This window comes from Myotis nattereri (assembly GCF_964212035.1).
Source record: "Myotis nattereri genome assembly, chromosome: 7".
Taxonomy (NCBI): Eukaryota; Metazoa; Chordata; class Mammalia; order Chiroptera; family Vespertilionidae; genus Myotis; species Myotis nattereri.
The window spans coordinates 46,459,409-46,475,678 of NC_138082.1; the positions used below are offsets into that span (position 1 = coordinate 46,459,409).

Genomic DNA, 16,270 nt, shown 5'->3' on the forward strand with positions numbered 1-16,270 from the left:
TGCTATAAATGCCATAGACAGATTACTAAGAGAAATTATGAGTCTGAATGTTGTATTTGGTGGGAAAGTTCTCCTTCTTGGAGGGGATTTTTGACAATGTCTCAGTATTGTACCGCATGCTATGTGATCAGCCATAGTACAAACGAGTTTAAAGTACTGCAATATTTGGGGATGTTTCAGAAAGTTGTCTCTTACAACAAATATGAGATCAGAGGATTCTGCTTATAGTGGATGATTAGTAAAACTTGGGGATGGCAAACTTGATAGCAGTTTTCATTTAGGAACGGATATTATTGAAATCCCCTGTGATTTGTAATGGATCTATTATTTTAAAAAAATACATATTTCTTTATTGATTTCAGAGAGGAAGGGAGGAGAGAGAGATAGAAACATCAATGATGAGAGAGAATCATTGATTGGCTGCCTCCTGCACACCCCATACTGGGGATTGAGCCCGCAACCCAGGCATGTGCCCTTGGCCAGAATCGAACCTGGGACCCTTCAGTCCACAGGCCGACGCTCTATCCACTGAGCCAAGCCGGCTAGGGCTGGATCTATTATTGAAGCTACCTTTGGAAATACTATATCTATGAATAATATTAAAAATATATCTAAAAGTGCAATTCTTTGTCCAAAAAAAGAGATCATTCAAAAATTAAATGAAGAAATTTTGGATATACTCGATGGAGATTTTCACACATATTTGAGTAATGATTCCATTGATTCAACAGATGATGCTGAAAAGGAAAATTTTCCCATTGAATTTCTTAATAGTATTACTCCTTCGGGAATGCCATGTCATAAATTAAAATTGAAAGTGAGTGCAAGCATCATGCTATTAAGAAATCTCAATAGTAAATGGGGTTTTTATAATGGTACCAGATTTATTATCAAAAGATTACAACCTAACATTATCGAAGCTGAAGTATTAACAGGATCTGCAGAGGGAGAGGTTGTTCTGATTCCAAGAATTGATTTGTCCCCATCTGACACTGGCCTCCCATTTAAATTGATTCAACAACAGTTTCCCGTGATGCCAGCATTTGTGATGACTATTAATAAATTACAAGGACAAACTCTAGACAGAGTAGGCATATTCCTACCTGAACCCGTTTTTGCACATGGTCAGTTGCACGTTGCTTTCTCTCGAGTTCGAAGAGCATGTGACGTTAAAGTTCTAAATACTTCAGCACAAGGGAAATTGGTCAAGCACTCTGAAAGTGTTTTCACTCCTAATGTGGTGTACAAGGAGATATTAGAATAAGTTTAATCACTTTATCAGTCATTGTTTGCATCACTGTTGTTTTTATATCATGTTTTTGTTTTCGTATCATGTTTTTGTTATATCATGCCTCTGTTGTTATATCTTTTTGTTACTGTTTATTTATTAATAAATTTATAGTTTTCATATGCATTTTACTAATTTCCTTTCATCTCTCACACTTCTATTATAGAGAAAGGGCAAATAGCAATATTAAAATATTTCCGCTAATTAATTCCCTTTTAATGTGCACGAATGTTGTGCACCGGGCCACTATTTTCTTCATAAGTTCAGAAATTTTGTTTATATCATGCACACTGTGAATGATACATTAGAGTGACTTTGGGATTTGGTTTAGTGTTCTGTTGAGTATTAATTTTTTTGGTGGTATTTTTGTATTAGGAAAGAATGAACTTGGCTCGACTGAAATCTAAACTATGTCTCCCTATAGGGGATGGCAGCTAACATTTCTGTTCAGTTGTTTTAGCCTTATCTGGACTGCTTAGAGTCTGTTCCACTCTTGTGTAGATCGGTGACCAGCTGCTAGAGACTTGGATAGAAACAATATGCAGAATTTGCAACTCTGTCTTTGGTTCTTTATTTTCTAGCTGCTGTGGTAGCTTCATTCTGGTTTTTCAAGCCAGTAAGATTGCCTGTGATGATCCAAGTTTCAGCTGCTCTGCAGTTCACACTAGGGCAGTGGTTCTCAACCTTCCTAATGCCGCGACCCTTTAACACAGTTCCTCATGGTGTGGTGACCCCCAGTTTCATTGTTACAAATTGAACATAATTAAAGCACAGTGATTAATCACAAAAACAGTATGTAATTATATATGTGTTTTCCAATGGTCTTAGGCGACCCCTGTGAAAGGGTCGTTGGACCCCCAAAGGGGTCGCAACCCACAGGTTGAGAACCGCTGCACTAGGGGCTTTACAGCAAAAACTGTAAATACAGGAAACGCACCTAGTCTATTCCCTTCTTCCAAATGTCTCCTATCCAGAGTCTGTCTACTCTTGGTTGCTCACGTGCTTTCAGATAGTTGTCTTTTATATATTTTTCCAGAATTTATGGTTATCTATGGGAACATCGGTCCGATATGAGGAATTCTGTTACTCCCTGTGGCAGAATCTGTATTTTTAAAAATTGCTTTAAAAGGTAAAAATATCGCATGAATTTATATTGATACTTCCAATTCAAATCAGAACTACAAGGTTTTTATTTATAGCACATCATTTTACTTCTATATCAAGAATTATAGTTCTTAAGGATGTAAACCAGATGATAGAATTAGAATATCACATAAATATTTATTTTTTTTCCTGTACACACGGCAACCTCAAAGCAACTACACTTGTACTGTCACAATGGCCACAGTGGTTACTGAAAACAATTCAAAGTTTTTTCACTTGTGCTTCCCATAAAATTCCATCCCCCAATTTTAAAATATTGTACTATTAATAACTTTGCATGCATTAGCCATTAAATTTCATAGTTTCGGCCTTGTATCTTTTATTTAACTTTATCAATAAGTAATATTGATTTTATCAGTTCTTACAGTGAATCTTCATTTTGGTGATCTGAAGTTGTCTGGATTCTTTTGGAAAGCTCAAGAGAGCATTATTTCCTGATTTCTGGCATTTTGATAAGTCTATGCCTTCTATATGTTAAAAATCAATTTTACTGGATATAGAACACTTTATTCACATTTCTTTGAATATCTTAATATGTTACTTCATTTTCTTCTGGCATAAAGTGCTGCCTTTGAAAAATCAAATATTCTGAGGTGCATATTGTATACTTTCAGGCAGTAGTTTCAATTTTTAAAAATTTTTCAAAGAGGATTTCCTGAACTACAGTTCTATTTGTTTTCTTCTGGTAGTGCTCTTTAAAGACTTCTGTTACCTGAATGTTAGATCTTTGTTGCTTCAGTAGTTGTTGCTTTCTCTCATTCTTTTTATCTCTTCATTTCTTTTGATTTCAAAAGTGTTCTTCCTTTTTACCTTCTAGTTCTCTTAAATCATTATCTGTTGTATTTATTTTCTCTTGGTTTCATTCAGGCTTAATCTTCATTATTGAACCCATTTTTTCCCAATTTCTAAAGCTTTCCGAGGTTCTGTTACCTTATTTCTGAGGGTTTGGTTTTTTTTTGAAATCTGATTTATGTTCTTTCATGTCTTGAGTCATTATAGTAATGTCTTTTAGCTCATTTTGAATTATTAGGTTAGTTTTCACCTATTTTGTGAAATGTGTATGTTTCTAGTATGCTTTTATTATCAGGACAGTAGTCTATATCTTACTGTCTTTTTTCTTATAATAACTTCATGGGATGACCTACATCATTTTCTGTTGTTTACCTTTTTTGTTTGTTTTTGTTTTGGTTTAGAATGACTTTTCTTATAGAGCTCCCTCTGCTGCTGTTTTTGGGCACTCTTCAAAAGTAATTCCTGAGATTTCTAAGCTTTGCTTCCTTCCCCACTTGTTATTTTTATATTCTTTTTCTGTATCTTCATTGTACCTGTTGGGCTTAGTTTTGTTTTCACACCCAGTAGTTTATACTTACTGTGACACCCTTAGTGAGGGATTAGTTTTAAGAGTTTATAGGACTAAATTGCTCTAACTTCTTCAGAGTTCACCATGGACCCCTTGCACTTAGTCACTATTGGAAAGGGCAGACACCCTTCCAGATATAGCTTCTGTACTCAAACTGCCTTAGTGGTCAGTTGCATTTGCTGTTTTGGGAGTCTCTGTTGTCAAATCTGTTCCACACCCTGTTTCCTTTTGCTTCCTCTCATACCATGCAGGTGCTGTGGTTGTCGGTAATCTGTTCCCATCTGCTATTTTGGGGAGATTTCTAGTGAGCCAGTTTTGTTGTAAATGTTATGTGTGAGTTTGGGGTTTATACTGTATTTTTATGTGGAGACTTAGGGATAATGAAAAACATTGTCACAGCCTCCATTGTCCCTGAATCTTTATAGTTTATCACTTCTTAATTTGCTGTTTACGGTGTTCTTTGTTTGAAGTTTGATCATCTTGCTCTAATTAGATTTTAACTTCCTCTAAATAGTGTTTGAATCTTAATTAGTTTGCATGTTGTTTGTGTTGAAAATTGGCTTTATAGTGTCCAGCATAGTACTGAACATGTATGAAATAGCTCTGAGTCACCAGTTTTGAAAGTAGTTGAACAGTAGTCGAACTTGCAACCTTTTAATGGTAGGATTAGCAGCTACTCTTACAAATTGAAGGGAAATAAGGATACCTGCTTCCACATGAAGTTTATTCATGCATCATCATTGGCATGCCTGTCATCCCCTGGTCTAATCATCCCTGTAAGACATTGCTTTAATGTATTGTTGGTCCAAACAATAAGCATAATAGAAACATATTGGAAACATAGCAAGCATCATCCGCAAAATAATAACATTTGTTTGTCACAATTTAAAATATTGTAAAGGAAATGGTGAAATTCTTGAGTGAAGCAATTAAAATGGTCAAAATGATAAAAAAAAAATCTTAAACCACTAAGCCAAAACAAACCAACCAAAGATTGTCTAGTTTGTTAATATGAAGAGGCAAATGGGCGTGGATGGGATATGATGGAATTTGGTAAGATTGTGAAGAGAAGTAAGGAACACAAATAATACTTTAGTTAAGGAAGCATTAGATTTTATATGTTGAATAGTAGTTTTAGGGATCTTGTTATCTAACAATAGCACATTTCCTTTGCTCCTGAATTTGGTATTCTAAAAACTCAAGTAATGAGTCCGTCCCTAAAATACAGCAGAACTTTATTGACTTGGTAAAACTTCCCAAGATATTTATAGTGTTAAGAGGTTGGTATTTCTTATATTTTACTTAATTTGACTTCCTTGTTTAAAGGAATCATACTTTATTTTAATTTATGAAGATATAGTATTTGTGTATAGTATTTGTGTAAAATTACTCCTAAGTTTTACCTTTTTAAAAATCTTTTAACAGGCTTCAACAAATAATGAAAGCTCTAATCACAGTTTTGGAAGCTTGGGATCTTTAAGTGACAAAGAATCAGAGGTAAGTAATTTCATTTTAAATATGGTACTATTAAAGTCAAAGTTGGAATCACCTTTTTAAAAAATAAAATAGGTTTTTTCTTCAGTTCTTATGCTAAATATTAATGCTTTTTAAATTTTTGTAGGAGCATTTTACTCTGCCTTATGAAGCACAGCATTCAGACTGAAGACTGTATTTGTCATTAGAAAGAAAATATAGTTTCTTTGTTTATGGAGCTGAACTTGTGGTATAGGTGTTCTTAATGGAAGACAAGTTACTAGCCATTCATAATTTTAGTAGTTGAGGGTGGTTTTTGAAATACATTGCTTCACAGTTTTCTATTTCTTATTATACTTAGTTTGGCTCTGAGTAAGGGTTTGTTTACTTTCTAAGATACAGATATAAGGGCTTTTTTTTTTCCTCTTTTTAAAATTTCTTTTGGAATTTCATGCTCTTGGTTTTCCCTTTTCTTACTTAAAAATATCTGAAAAATGTCCTCTCCTCCCACCCACTTACTGACCCCACTGAGAAAATACATTGGATTTTGTAAGTAGTCATTTCAATCCATGGGATAGTTCATATTAAGCATGATATACTTGATGGCATCTTTTAAAAATGTATAGACAGGAATTGCTTTGAGTTTTAGCATTTACTTGTTGATGCTTCAACTTTAGTTTTTGTGGCTATAGCCTATAATACTGTCTCTTCTCAGATTACAGAATTCTGTTACTTACTTTTCAGTGTATTTGTACGTGTGTGTCTGTGTGTGTTTTCCCTGTCGATGTTAACTTATTTCTATTTGATCCATTTTAGTCTTTTTTTCTATTTGGATTAGTGTAGATATATCACCTTGTTAATACCAAAAAGTTGTTAACACTCAGAAACTCTTAGCTATTCAGTTTTGGTGTTCAGTGGAAAGGCAATACCAAAGGTGGCCTCTTTTTAAGCCCTGTGTTATGGAAAGCATCTAGGAATCTCTAGGTAGACAGTTGTGTGCAGTTCTGTGCAGGCACCCTGACACTCCAAAGGAGTGTGGCATAGGGCTCTCACTCATCAGGCTTTCCCTTCCACAGAGACAACTGGCAGGCAGCTGAAAGGACTGTGCAAGTGACGGGACTTTATCTGCAGTAGGTTCCCTTGAGGTAAGCGTTAGTAGCCCCTGTAGCACCAGATTGTCACAGTTCAGTTTTGTGGGTTTTTTTAATTAACACTCTTATACTGAGCCTTTAAAAATAGTAGGTTTAGATCTAGACAAAAGTACAGTTTTTCAAAAATTATATCAAGAATGTTTTCACTTTATATTTCCTGGACTTTGAAATATTTCTTGACATTTCCAGATTTTAGTCTATTTAGTAATTTCACATGCCTCCTCTTTCACAGGCTTTTATGTTATAAAGAACAGTAAAATAATTTTAGATATTTCCCTTTTCCATTCACCAAATCTGGTGTTCTTTATTTTTTATTTTTTAAATAGCAAAACATAGTAAAAAGTTAGATCACCTAAAAAAATAATATTTCTATGTTCTTTATAGATGCAGTATTTAATTCCTTCAAAAGAATCAGTTATAAGAAAATACCACTCTTTAAAGAATTCCAAGGATCACTTTTGGCTATATTTTTAATTTAAAATATTGATTTGTTATTGTTTTTTAAAGACCATAGTGGCATTTGCAGTGAAATAGGATTTGGTTCAACATTGGATATACTGAGCTTTATTTATATAGAAATTTTGACAGTAGGGACAGCAATAGAAAATCTTAAAACTCTTTTGACTTTTGCTGTTCTGTGTTCTTTATCTGGAAGTTTTAGAAAATTAATGATTAAGTCAGGTGGCGCAATATTTTAGAAATGACTACAGATTATACATTTTCCTTAAGATTTAAAGAAGCAAAAAAATTTGTTGTTTTTGTCTTTCCATTGTAAGAAGCTACATATCTGGAAAATGATTCCCAGGTTTTATTTCTATACTACATACCTTAATTAATGAATTCCCTTGGGTAAAATTTCATATAAATCAAGATACAGATATTCATAGGGCATTAAGTTAAGTTGTTGGGAGTAAACATTAAATTGCAGAAGAACTTTGTTTCCCCAGTAAGTAGTAGAGTTTATGTAGTATTCCATGGTCTTCTGATGTTATTCTTTTGGTAATCCATTCCCTGATCATTACTTTTTAAAAAATAATAGTTTTTGTTTTTATGAACAAATACTGCTAAAATATTTATTTATTATTATTTTTTAATGATAAAAGTACAGATTCAATCAGATTTAATTTTTTTTTAATATATTTTATTGATTTTTTACAGAGAGGAAGGGAGAGAGATAGAGAGTTAGAAACATCGATGAGAGAGAAACATCGATCAGCTGCCTCCTGCACATCTCCTACTGGGGATATGCCCGCAGCCCAGGTACATGCCCTTGACCGGAATCGAACCTGGGACCTTTCAGTCCGCAGGCCGACGTTCTGTCCACTGAGCCAAACCGGTTTCGGCCAGATTTAATTTTTAAAAATGGAACATTTTGCATGGGCTCCCTCTGCCAGGCCTCTTCCCTAACAGAAAGGGCAACTGTGATCTTCATAGAAGTGGGTAGGGCTTTGACCAAGAGACTTCATCCACTGTCGAGACTTGGCCTGGGGCAGACAGGAAGGATGAAGTCCTCTGGCCCTCTGCACCCCCATCTCCTGCCCTCATGGCCAGACAGGAAGGACTCTACTTTGGCTACCCACCCTTTCCACGCCCCACTTTCTGTTTTTTTAGCTTTTCTTCCTGATATTTATTTCTACGTTTTATAATGTAAATAATGTGCATATCCTGCTATTTTGTTTCATCAATTAGACATTATCTATTGAGTCCCTTTTAGTATTTATGAAGATTCTTAGTTTTCCCTACTCTCTTCAGATACTCAGAAACCTATTTTCTTCTATCCTTTTACTATTAAAACTGAAAAGCATCTGATATTTGCTATTAGGGTAATTGAATCTACTTCAACTGAAAATTTTCATCTCAGTTAATATATGAATCACTTCATATATGAATTAGCCTTTTGTCTCTAAATGTAGAATTATAGACCAAAAAAGGTTTTCCTTTTGTTAATGAAATCACCCAGTAGGTAGGAAGGTGTTGATCTTGTTTTGCTTTGTTATACATAAATCTAGGTCTATTCAAAAATTTACTGTATTTTCATTGAGCATTTATTATCTGTTATCTTCTAACCTCTGTGCCAAGCACAGAGAATATAAAGATGAATAGTGTATTATCTCTGCCTTCACAAGAGGACAGATTGCTTTATAAACAGTGTGGGCTGTTGTAATTGATGTAAGCATGAGGTGCTATAGGGTCAAAGAGTAAGAAACCCATAATCCCACCTGCCTGCAAGGGAGAAGAGGGGAGGAAAGAGAAGAGAGATCTTCAAAGAAGAGATGATAGTTGTTAGGAAAGGCTGTGAATTCATTCCAGAGGTTAAAGGCAAAATGTGAGAAGGCAGTAGAGAGACTTCCGTGCTTTTGAATGGAAGTTTGGCAGATAGTTTTGTTCATGACATAGGGCAGTGATTCTCAACCCCAGCTGGATCCCCTGAGGAGCTTAGAAAAAATACCATGCTGCAGAGGTGACTCAAATTGTTTGCAAACTTCTGGTATAGGGAGGATGTGCAAGAAGGGTGAAAGATAGGCAGGGGTCAGGGTTTGAAAGGCCGTTTATTTCATAATAAGGAATTTGGGCTTTTATCTGGGTGATGGAAAGTCCTTGAAGCAGGGAGGAAAAAGACAAAGTGGAAATGAAGGAGCCCTCTCCAGGTGGCAATGTGGAGGGGATAGGATTGGAAGGAAGCAAAACCTCAGTTGGAATACTTTGCCTTTACAAAACTCCAAACCTCCATGGTTTACTATTAGGAGGAAAAACTTCAAGTGGGAGGAGTTCTAATTTAGTGTTCTTAAGTTTGCCTTTGAATGTTCTTCTCCTTCAGATTCTCTCACTTTGGTTATTGATGCTATCACCACCCAGCCCATGCCTCTCAGAGGTTAATGTGCAAGTGAATTACCGAGGATTCTTATGTCTATAGATCTGGGGTGGGGGTTGCATTTCTCTAACAAGTTCTCAAATGCCACTAGATTTTAAGAGTAGAATCAGTAGTTTGATGAATATTGAATGAGGGTAAAGAAGGAAAGGGAAGAGCCTAGGATTTTTTAAAGGTACATAACTTTAGGTGAGAACTCAGGAAGGAAAGGGGTCAGGCTAGAGAGAAAGACTTAGGAGTTTCTACATAGGTGTGAAATGATTGGGTGGTCTCAGGATTCCTGGGGGTCCCTGAGACTCTTCCAGGGGACTCACAAGGTCAGTTTTTATAACAGTGCTAAGACATATTTGGTTTTGTAAAACTTTAATTTTCTCCTGAGCTTACAGTGAAAATTTCCAGAGGCTGTATGATACATGATATCATCACTGACAATTTGTGGATTCTGCACTTGTGTATTCTGGCGTTTAAATGCTTTTTAGTTTTAAATTCTAAAATGATAACTATTGATAGTTATAAACCACATAAATAAAAGCCCTTTGGGGTCCTCAATAGCTTTTAAGAGTGTGTAGAGGAGCCCTGAGATCCAAAAGTTTAAAACCTGCTTTTGTAGATGAACTCATCCTGATAGTTTGTGTAACTCTAGGAGATGTTACCAAGCCAGATGGGTGTGCTGAAAGGAGGTGGACCGTAGGAAGAAAGAGGAGAAGAAGAATGAGTAGAATTAAATGTCACAGAAGTCACAAGATAATAACAGTAAAAAGTGACTAAGAATTTGTCATTTAGGCTTAGTTCTAGTAGATTAATGGGCGCAAGATTCCAGATTATAGTTGGTTAAGGAAGCATTGGAAAATGAAATAATGACAACAAATATTGACAGCTCTTGGCAGAATTTTTACTGTAAAGGAAAGGAGACAATATTGAGAGTCTTAACAGGCTTGCCATATTATGTGCTAAGGAAAGGGTCATAGCAAAGCTATGATGGGTTAAGGAAAGTGCCAAAGAAAAAGAAGAAAGGAGAACCAAAACTCAACACCTTTTCCTCAGAGCGGTATGAATGGTGAGATCCAGACCTTGGTGGGCAGGGTTAGTTGTAGGCAGAAATGACAAGGAACAGCCTTTCTTTTGATGGATGAATTTCCAAACCTAATTGCTGGGGTCCAACCCCAGCAGGTCCAGGGGTCCCCAAAGGTGTGGACGGAGTTGGCGAAGAAGGAATGACATGGAGACAGCGTTCAGTTGATCAGCAGCCTAGCCAGGATCTCCAGCTAAGTTCTGGTTAGGATCCCCAGCCAAGTTCTGATGTTTATTGTCTTGTTACATCTGTATTTATACCAGTTGATTTTAATCCTGTCAATTTCTATTGCAAAGGTTAGGGCGTTTCTTATCTCCATTCCAGGGAGTAAAGATTATGTAGCTTAAGCGTGATTTTAGTTAAAGTGATTAACTACCCACCTGGCACTTAGTTAAGGGGTTTTATCCCCTCCCTAACTTCAGGGAAAAATCCCTACCTGGGGAAACAACCTTTCTCGGAGAGGTGACCTTGGTTAAAACACATAGCACTAAGGGGAGCAAACATATTAAGAACACTATGCCATATACGCCAGGTCCCTTGAAACATATGCTGTGCAGATGTTTCTCTCCTGCAGCGACTGTGTCAAGCAGCAAGGATGGACCAGCTTCTGGCACCTAATAACTTTTCTCTTACTTCACAGTAAAAAAAAAAGAGGTTATCAGCCAAAGGAGAGAACCAGGAGTGGATTGTGGGTGTGAGAAGAATGATACAGATTTTTAAGGGAGGGACAGAGAAGGGAGTTTAAGGGAGAAGGCTCACTTATCCTTTTAATTGTTTTAGAATGCCTGAAAGAGTTAGAAACATGGTCTGTCTGATTTATCTGCTAGCTAAAAGTCCAGATTATTTTATGAGGCTAAGAGAAGGAGCCCATGTTATTGGTTATCAGTGTTTTCCAAATTTTAAAACCTGCCTTGATCCACCTTCTGCAGTTCTTGCAGGACCCACCCTTACTTGTCTAAACACAAAGACCTCTACTTTCTAGAAATGCTGTACAATTGCTGTTCCCTCTCCACCTTACCCCAAGTGCTAAAATAAATTACATATCTTATAGCTTATGGGGAATTTATAATGAATATTAATAACATTAGCCATTCCTCCAACCTACTTCTCCTTTGGGATATTCTAGAATATAGTTCTCTATTTTCTTACGACGGTGGGATATTTGTGATTGAATATAAGACTGAATATAAATATCATTGAGTTATATCATCTTTAAAAATGTTGAAGCACATTTAAGTCTATTTTTGCATATGTGTTTGCATACAATATACTACAAAATAATGTTTGTAAAGCAGACACACATCAAATTATTCTCTTTTTGCCTCAATTTAATCCTTAATACTTATCTTCTATAAACTTCTGTATAACTTGGATCAGAGTTGAACAATTTAAAATATAGTCCATCTCTTTTTTCCCTTTCTCCTGGATAATTATCAGTTCTTTAACCTTCTGTGACCCCTTTCTTAGCATATTGGCATTGAATTACTATTTATTTTTGATTCAGGTATTTTTGACTTATTTAGGATTAAGGATATTTTAAGTTATAGATATGCAGAAACTGGGACATTTATTGCATCTAGACATTTAAACTTAGATCCACTTTCAGCATTGTAATAATTGTAATGAAAGAATATAATATATATATTATGCCTTGATTGTCTTAATTTACCTCTAACAACGATTAATGGAGGCCATTTTATGAAAGATCTGATTAGCTTTATCTTTGAATTAAGTTTTTGGAAGTAGTCTTGGAACTTAATCTTTTTTCCCCCTCATTTGAATTAAAGTTATAGTATTGAAGATACTTTGAAACATTAAGGCTTTTCTTTTTTCTTTAAGACTTTTTAAAGGGTCACATTTTGTTTGGTTTCTTATATGTATGTTTTAGAGGAAATAGAAAATAAAAACACTAGGGAATTAGTTAGACCTAACTTATACCTGGCTTTAGGAGGGAATTATTTCCATTTCTAGAACTAGTTGTAGTGTTTATAGAGTTATATAATAGATTTGTAAATGTAAATTTTCCTTTTTTGAATAAGGTCTTTTAAAGTTACACAAACATTTGTAAACTGATTAAATGAATTGTCTTCTGTTCTTAGTAGATTGGCCATATTTGGAGAGTGATAAGAGCATTTTCTGTTTTAACCTTGTTTTTATATACATACCCATTTCTACTTTTTCCTTTCCCCCCTCTTAATGGTATTTAGTTTGAATGTTTTCTTAGTGAACACTTAAGTACCCAGGATTGATTGGAAGTTAAGATTCTATTTGAAAATAGAGGTAATACTGGCCTTAAATTTTAGGTTTTAGATTGATTTTTTTTAATTAAAATTTTAGTTGTATTGAGTATAAGTGTGTGTGTGTGTGTGTGTGTGTGTGTGTGTGTGTATGTATGTATATGTTAAAATCTGGACAAATCTTTTTTTTAATGTCTTAGTCTGAGCACCCAATAAGAAATAGGAAAACTTGGAAAATGAATTTAATTATATATAATCTAAACATCACTGAAAGTTACATTTTTATGCCTATTCCCCCTGAATAAATTACCTGGTTTCTTACTTTATTCTGTTTAAATCTGTTTAGCTTCTCAAGATTGTTAGACATTTAGTCATTTTTTTAAGAAATATTCTTTGTATTCTTCTACCTACATTATTTTCTAAAATGTTTTTATCCTGAGAAATGATCTTTGTGGTGTTCTACTTGATGGGTTCTGCTGTTTTCTCTTTTACTTACCTTCCTGCTGGTAGTATTTTCTCACTTCTTACTGTGCTGTGTGGGCCAAACCATAAATCTTACTAAGTATCATGTCATTTGTTTTATTGACATTGTATATAACATGTTGCTGTATACAATGTACAATATCAGTGTTGTCTTGAAGGAGAGTATTCTGTGTGTGCATCCAAAATTGTCTATTTTGTAACACTAATAAATGCATTATCTCAGTGGAGGAATAAATTTGTTTTTTTCTCCCTTATTAACAACTAATAATCAATTTTGTAAATTTACAGGATTTAAGTCCTTATAAAAATCCTGGAATTGTTTTGTAAAATTTTCATTAAAAAAAAACCACTATTTGATTCTACCATTATACATTAAAGGACATGCTCTTATAGGAACTGTAATCAAGTACCATTATACATTAAAGGACATGCTCTTATAGGAACTGTAATCAAGTATGTTGGGTGATAGGGTTCACAGCAAAGGAAAGATGTCTATCCTGATCATCTATATGTGTCCTTAGTCTCCTGGAAGGAAAAGTCAACTGGAAGCCAAATGTAGGTCTAGCATTGGCTCTGTGACTCTGTTTTTATAAAGGTGGAAGACTGTATGTATCAGAATCATCTGGGAAGCTTTGTCAAAGTAAAAGGATCCCCGCTTAGAAATTCTGATATACTCTGTCTAGGTAATCTTTCAGTTTCTTATAAATCTTGAAATCATAATTTAGTAAGCCATTTATTTATCAAGCAGACATATAGCTACTAAATGTTTCACTTTATAAGAGTACATAATGTAGATAGTGGGTTGTTTTTAGAGCAAGAAAGTTCTATACTGATTGATGAAAACAAGATTAGAAGGAAAAAATGCCAGGTCATTTTAATAATGAAGACATACTGTCCTGGCCAGTTGGTTGGAGTGTTGTCCCATATAGTAAAAGGTGGTGGGTTCAATTCCCAGTCAGGGCACATACCTAGGTTGCTGGTTTGGTCCTGGGTTGGGGCGTGTACAAGAGGCAAACAATTGATATTTCTCTCTCTCTCTCTCTCTCGTCAATAAACATCTTCAGATGAGGATTTTTAAAAATTAAAAATAAATTTTAAAAGAGATTGAAGACATACTTTAAAGTGGAACTTGGTATAGTGCTCAATTATAATAGGTGGTCAGTAAATATTTGTTGAACAAATATATTTAACATCACTATAGTTATAGCATGGTAGTTTTGAGTCAACTACAAATGATTCTTATGTATTCATCAAAACAAGGTTTCTAAACCTTAATGTTACTGACATTTGAAGCTAGATAATTCTTGGGGTGGGGCTGTCCTGAGCGATGTAGGACATTTAGCAGCATCTCCGACTAATGCATTAGATATCTGTAGCCCACAATTGTGGCAACCAAAAATGTCAGTCCGACATCCCCCAAGGGTTCCTGGACTGCAAAAGGGCACAAGCTGGGCTGAGGGGACACCCCCCCTGCGTGCACAAATCTCGTGCACTGTGCCTCTAGTAACTGTATAAGAATCACTAGGGGCCAAACCGGTTTGGCTCAGTGGATAGAGCGTCGGCCTGCGGACTGGGAGGTCCCAGGTTCGATTCCTGTCAGGGGCGTGTGCCTTGGTTGCAGGCACATCCCCAGTAGGGGGTGTGCAGGAGGCAGCTGGTCGATGTTTCTCTCTCATCGATGTTTCTAACTCTCTATCCCTCTCCCTTCCTCTCTGTAAAAAATCAATAAAATATATTTTAAAAAAAAAAAAAGAATCACTAGGGATTTGAGTTCAAGGAAATGCCTATAGGAATACTATACAAGACCATGTTACTCTATCACAAGTGTCACAATGGGCAAAAGGTTATGAAATCACTGTTCTAAGTGTTACTATTATAACTACTCTGAAAATGCCAACATTCCCACAATAAGTTATCTTGAAAATTTCTTTTCCCCACAGCAGTTACTCTATATGTTTATTTTATTCTGATTATATCATTTGAAAAGAACTTACAAGACTATATGAAAAGAGGAGAAAATATTTTAATTTTATGGTTTGTACTTTTTGACAACTAAAGCCTTAAAGGGAAAGTCGGAGAAGGGAAAATTCCAAATCATTATGCTCCGTAAATACGAAAATGGCAAACAGTATTGCATTTCATCAATATTGAAGACTTAGTACATATGCCCCTTTTAAATATATGTGAATGCAAATTAAAATGGGTCTAGAGAGGACGACCTTAAGAAGTCAGACTGTGAGGATGGAAAGTTAGGTAGTTTTTATTTTTGTATTTTAATATATTTTTATTGATTTCTGAGAGGAAAACAGATAGAGAGATCAGTATTGAGAGAGAATCATTGATTAGCTGCCTCCTGCACATCCCCGACTGGGAATCAAGCCCACAACCCTGGGCATGTGCCCTGACTGGGAATCGAATCATGACCTCCTGGTTCATAGGTCAAGCCTCAACCACATCCATGCCGGCCCTGTAAGTTAGGTAGTTTTTAAAAATTGAGGGTAAGATATTTTTAAAATATATTTTTATTGATCTCAGAGAGGAAGGGAGAGAGAGAGAAAAACACCAGTGATGAGAAAGAATCATTGATCCGCTGCCTCCTGCAAGCCCCTACTGGGATCAAGCCCACAACCCAAGCATGTGCCCTTGACTGGTATCGAACCCAGACCCTCCAGCCTGCAGTCTGACCATTGAGCCAAACCAGTGGATTTAGCTAGGGCGAGGGTAAGATTGTTTAAGTATTGTATTTCTCTTATGTACTGATTTGGTTGTGGATGCTGTATATTTGTGAAGGGAGTAGAAGTCATTCAGGCTTTTAAAAATACGAACTGGGCCCAGTTAGTTGGAGCATCGTCCCATAGGTTGTGGGTTTGATTTCTGGTCAGGGCACATACCCAAGTTGCAGGTTCGATCCCCTGTTGGGGCATGTATGGGAGTTAACCAGCCAATGTTTCCCACATTGATGTCTCTCTCTCTCCCTCTCCCTCCCCCCTCCCCTTGTTCCCCTCCCCTCTTCCTCCCCCTCCCTCTCTCCTCCTCCTCGCTCTCTCCCTCTCCCTCCTTTTCTCTCTCTAAAACTAAAAAAAAAGAACTGGCACACTTGAAGTAAGACAACACACATTTTAGTTAGTTGGCTACCCAATTTTGTCTTATTAGCTCTCTACCACCTTGGGTAT

General features: G+C 35.8%; 1 protein-coding gene across 1 annotated transcript in view; it reads left to right on the forward strand.

Moving 5' to 3' along the window:
• The window catches only part of TLK1 (tousled like kinase 1), a 163,116-nt gene that overhangs the window by 66,219 nt on the left and 80,627 nt on the right, over positions 1 to 16,270 (forward strand). Inside the window, exon 3 of the mRNA XM_081095673.1 lies at positions 5,238 to 5,309. Coding sequence (XP_080951799.1) covers positions 5,238 to 5,309 — 72 coding nt within the window. The remainder of the gene's footprint in view (positions 1 to 5,237; positions 5,310 to 16,270) is intronic.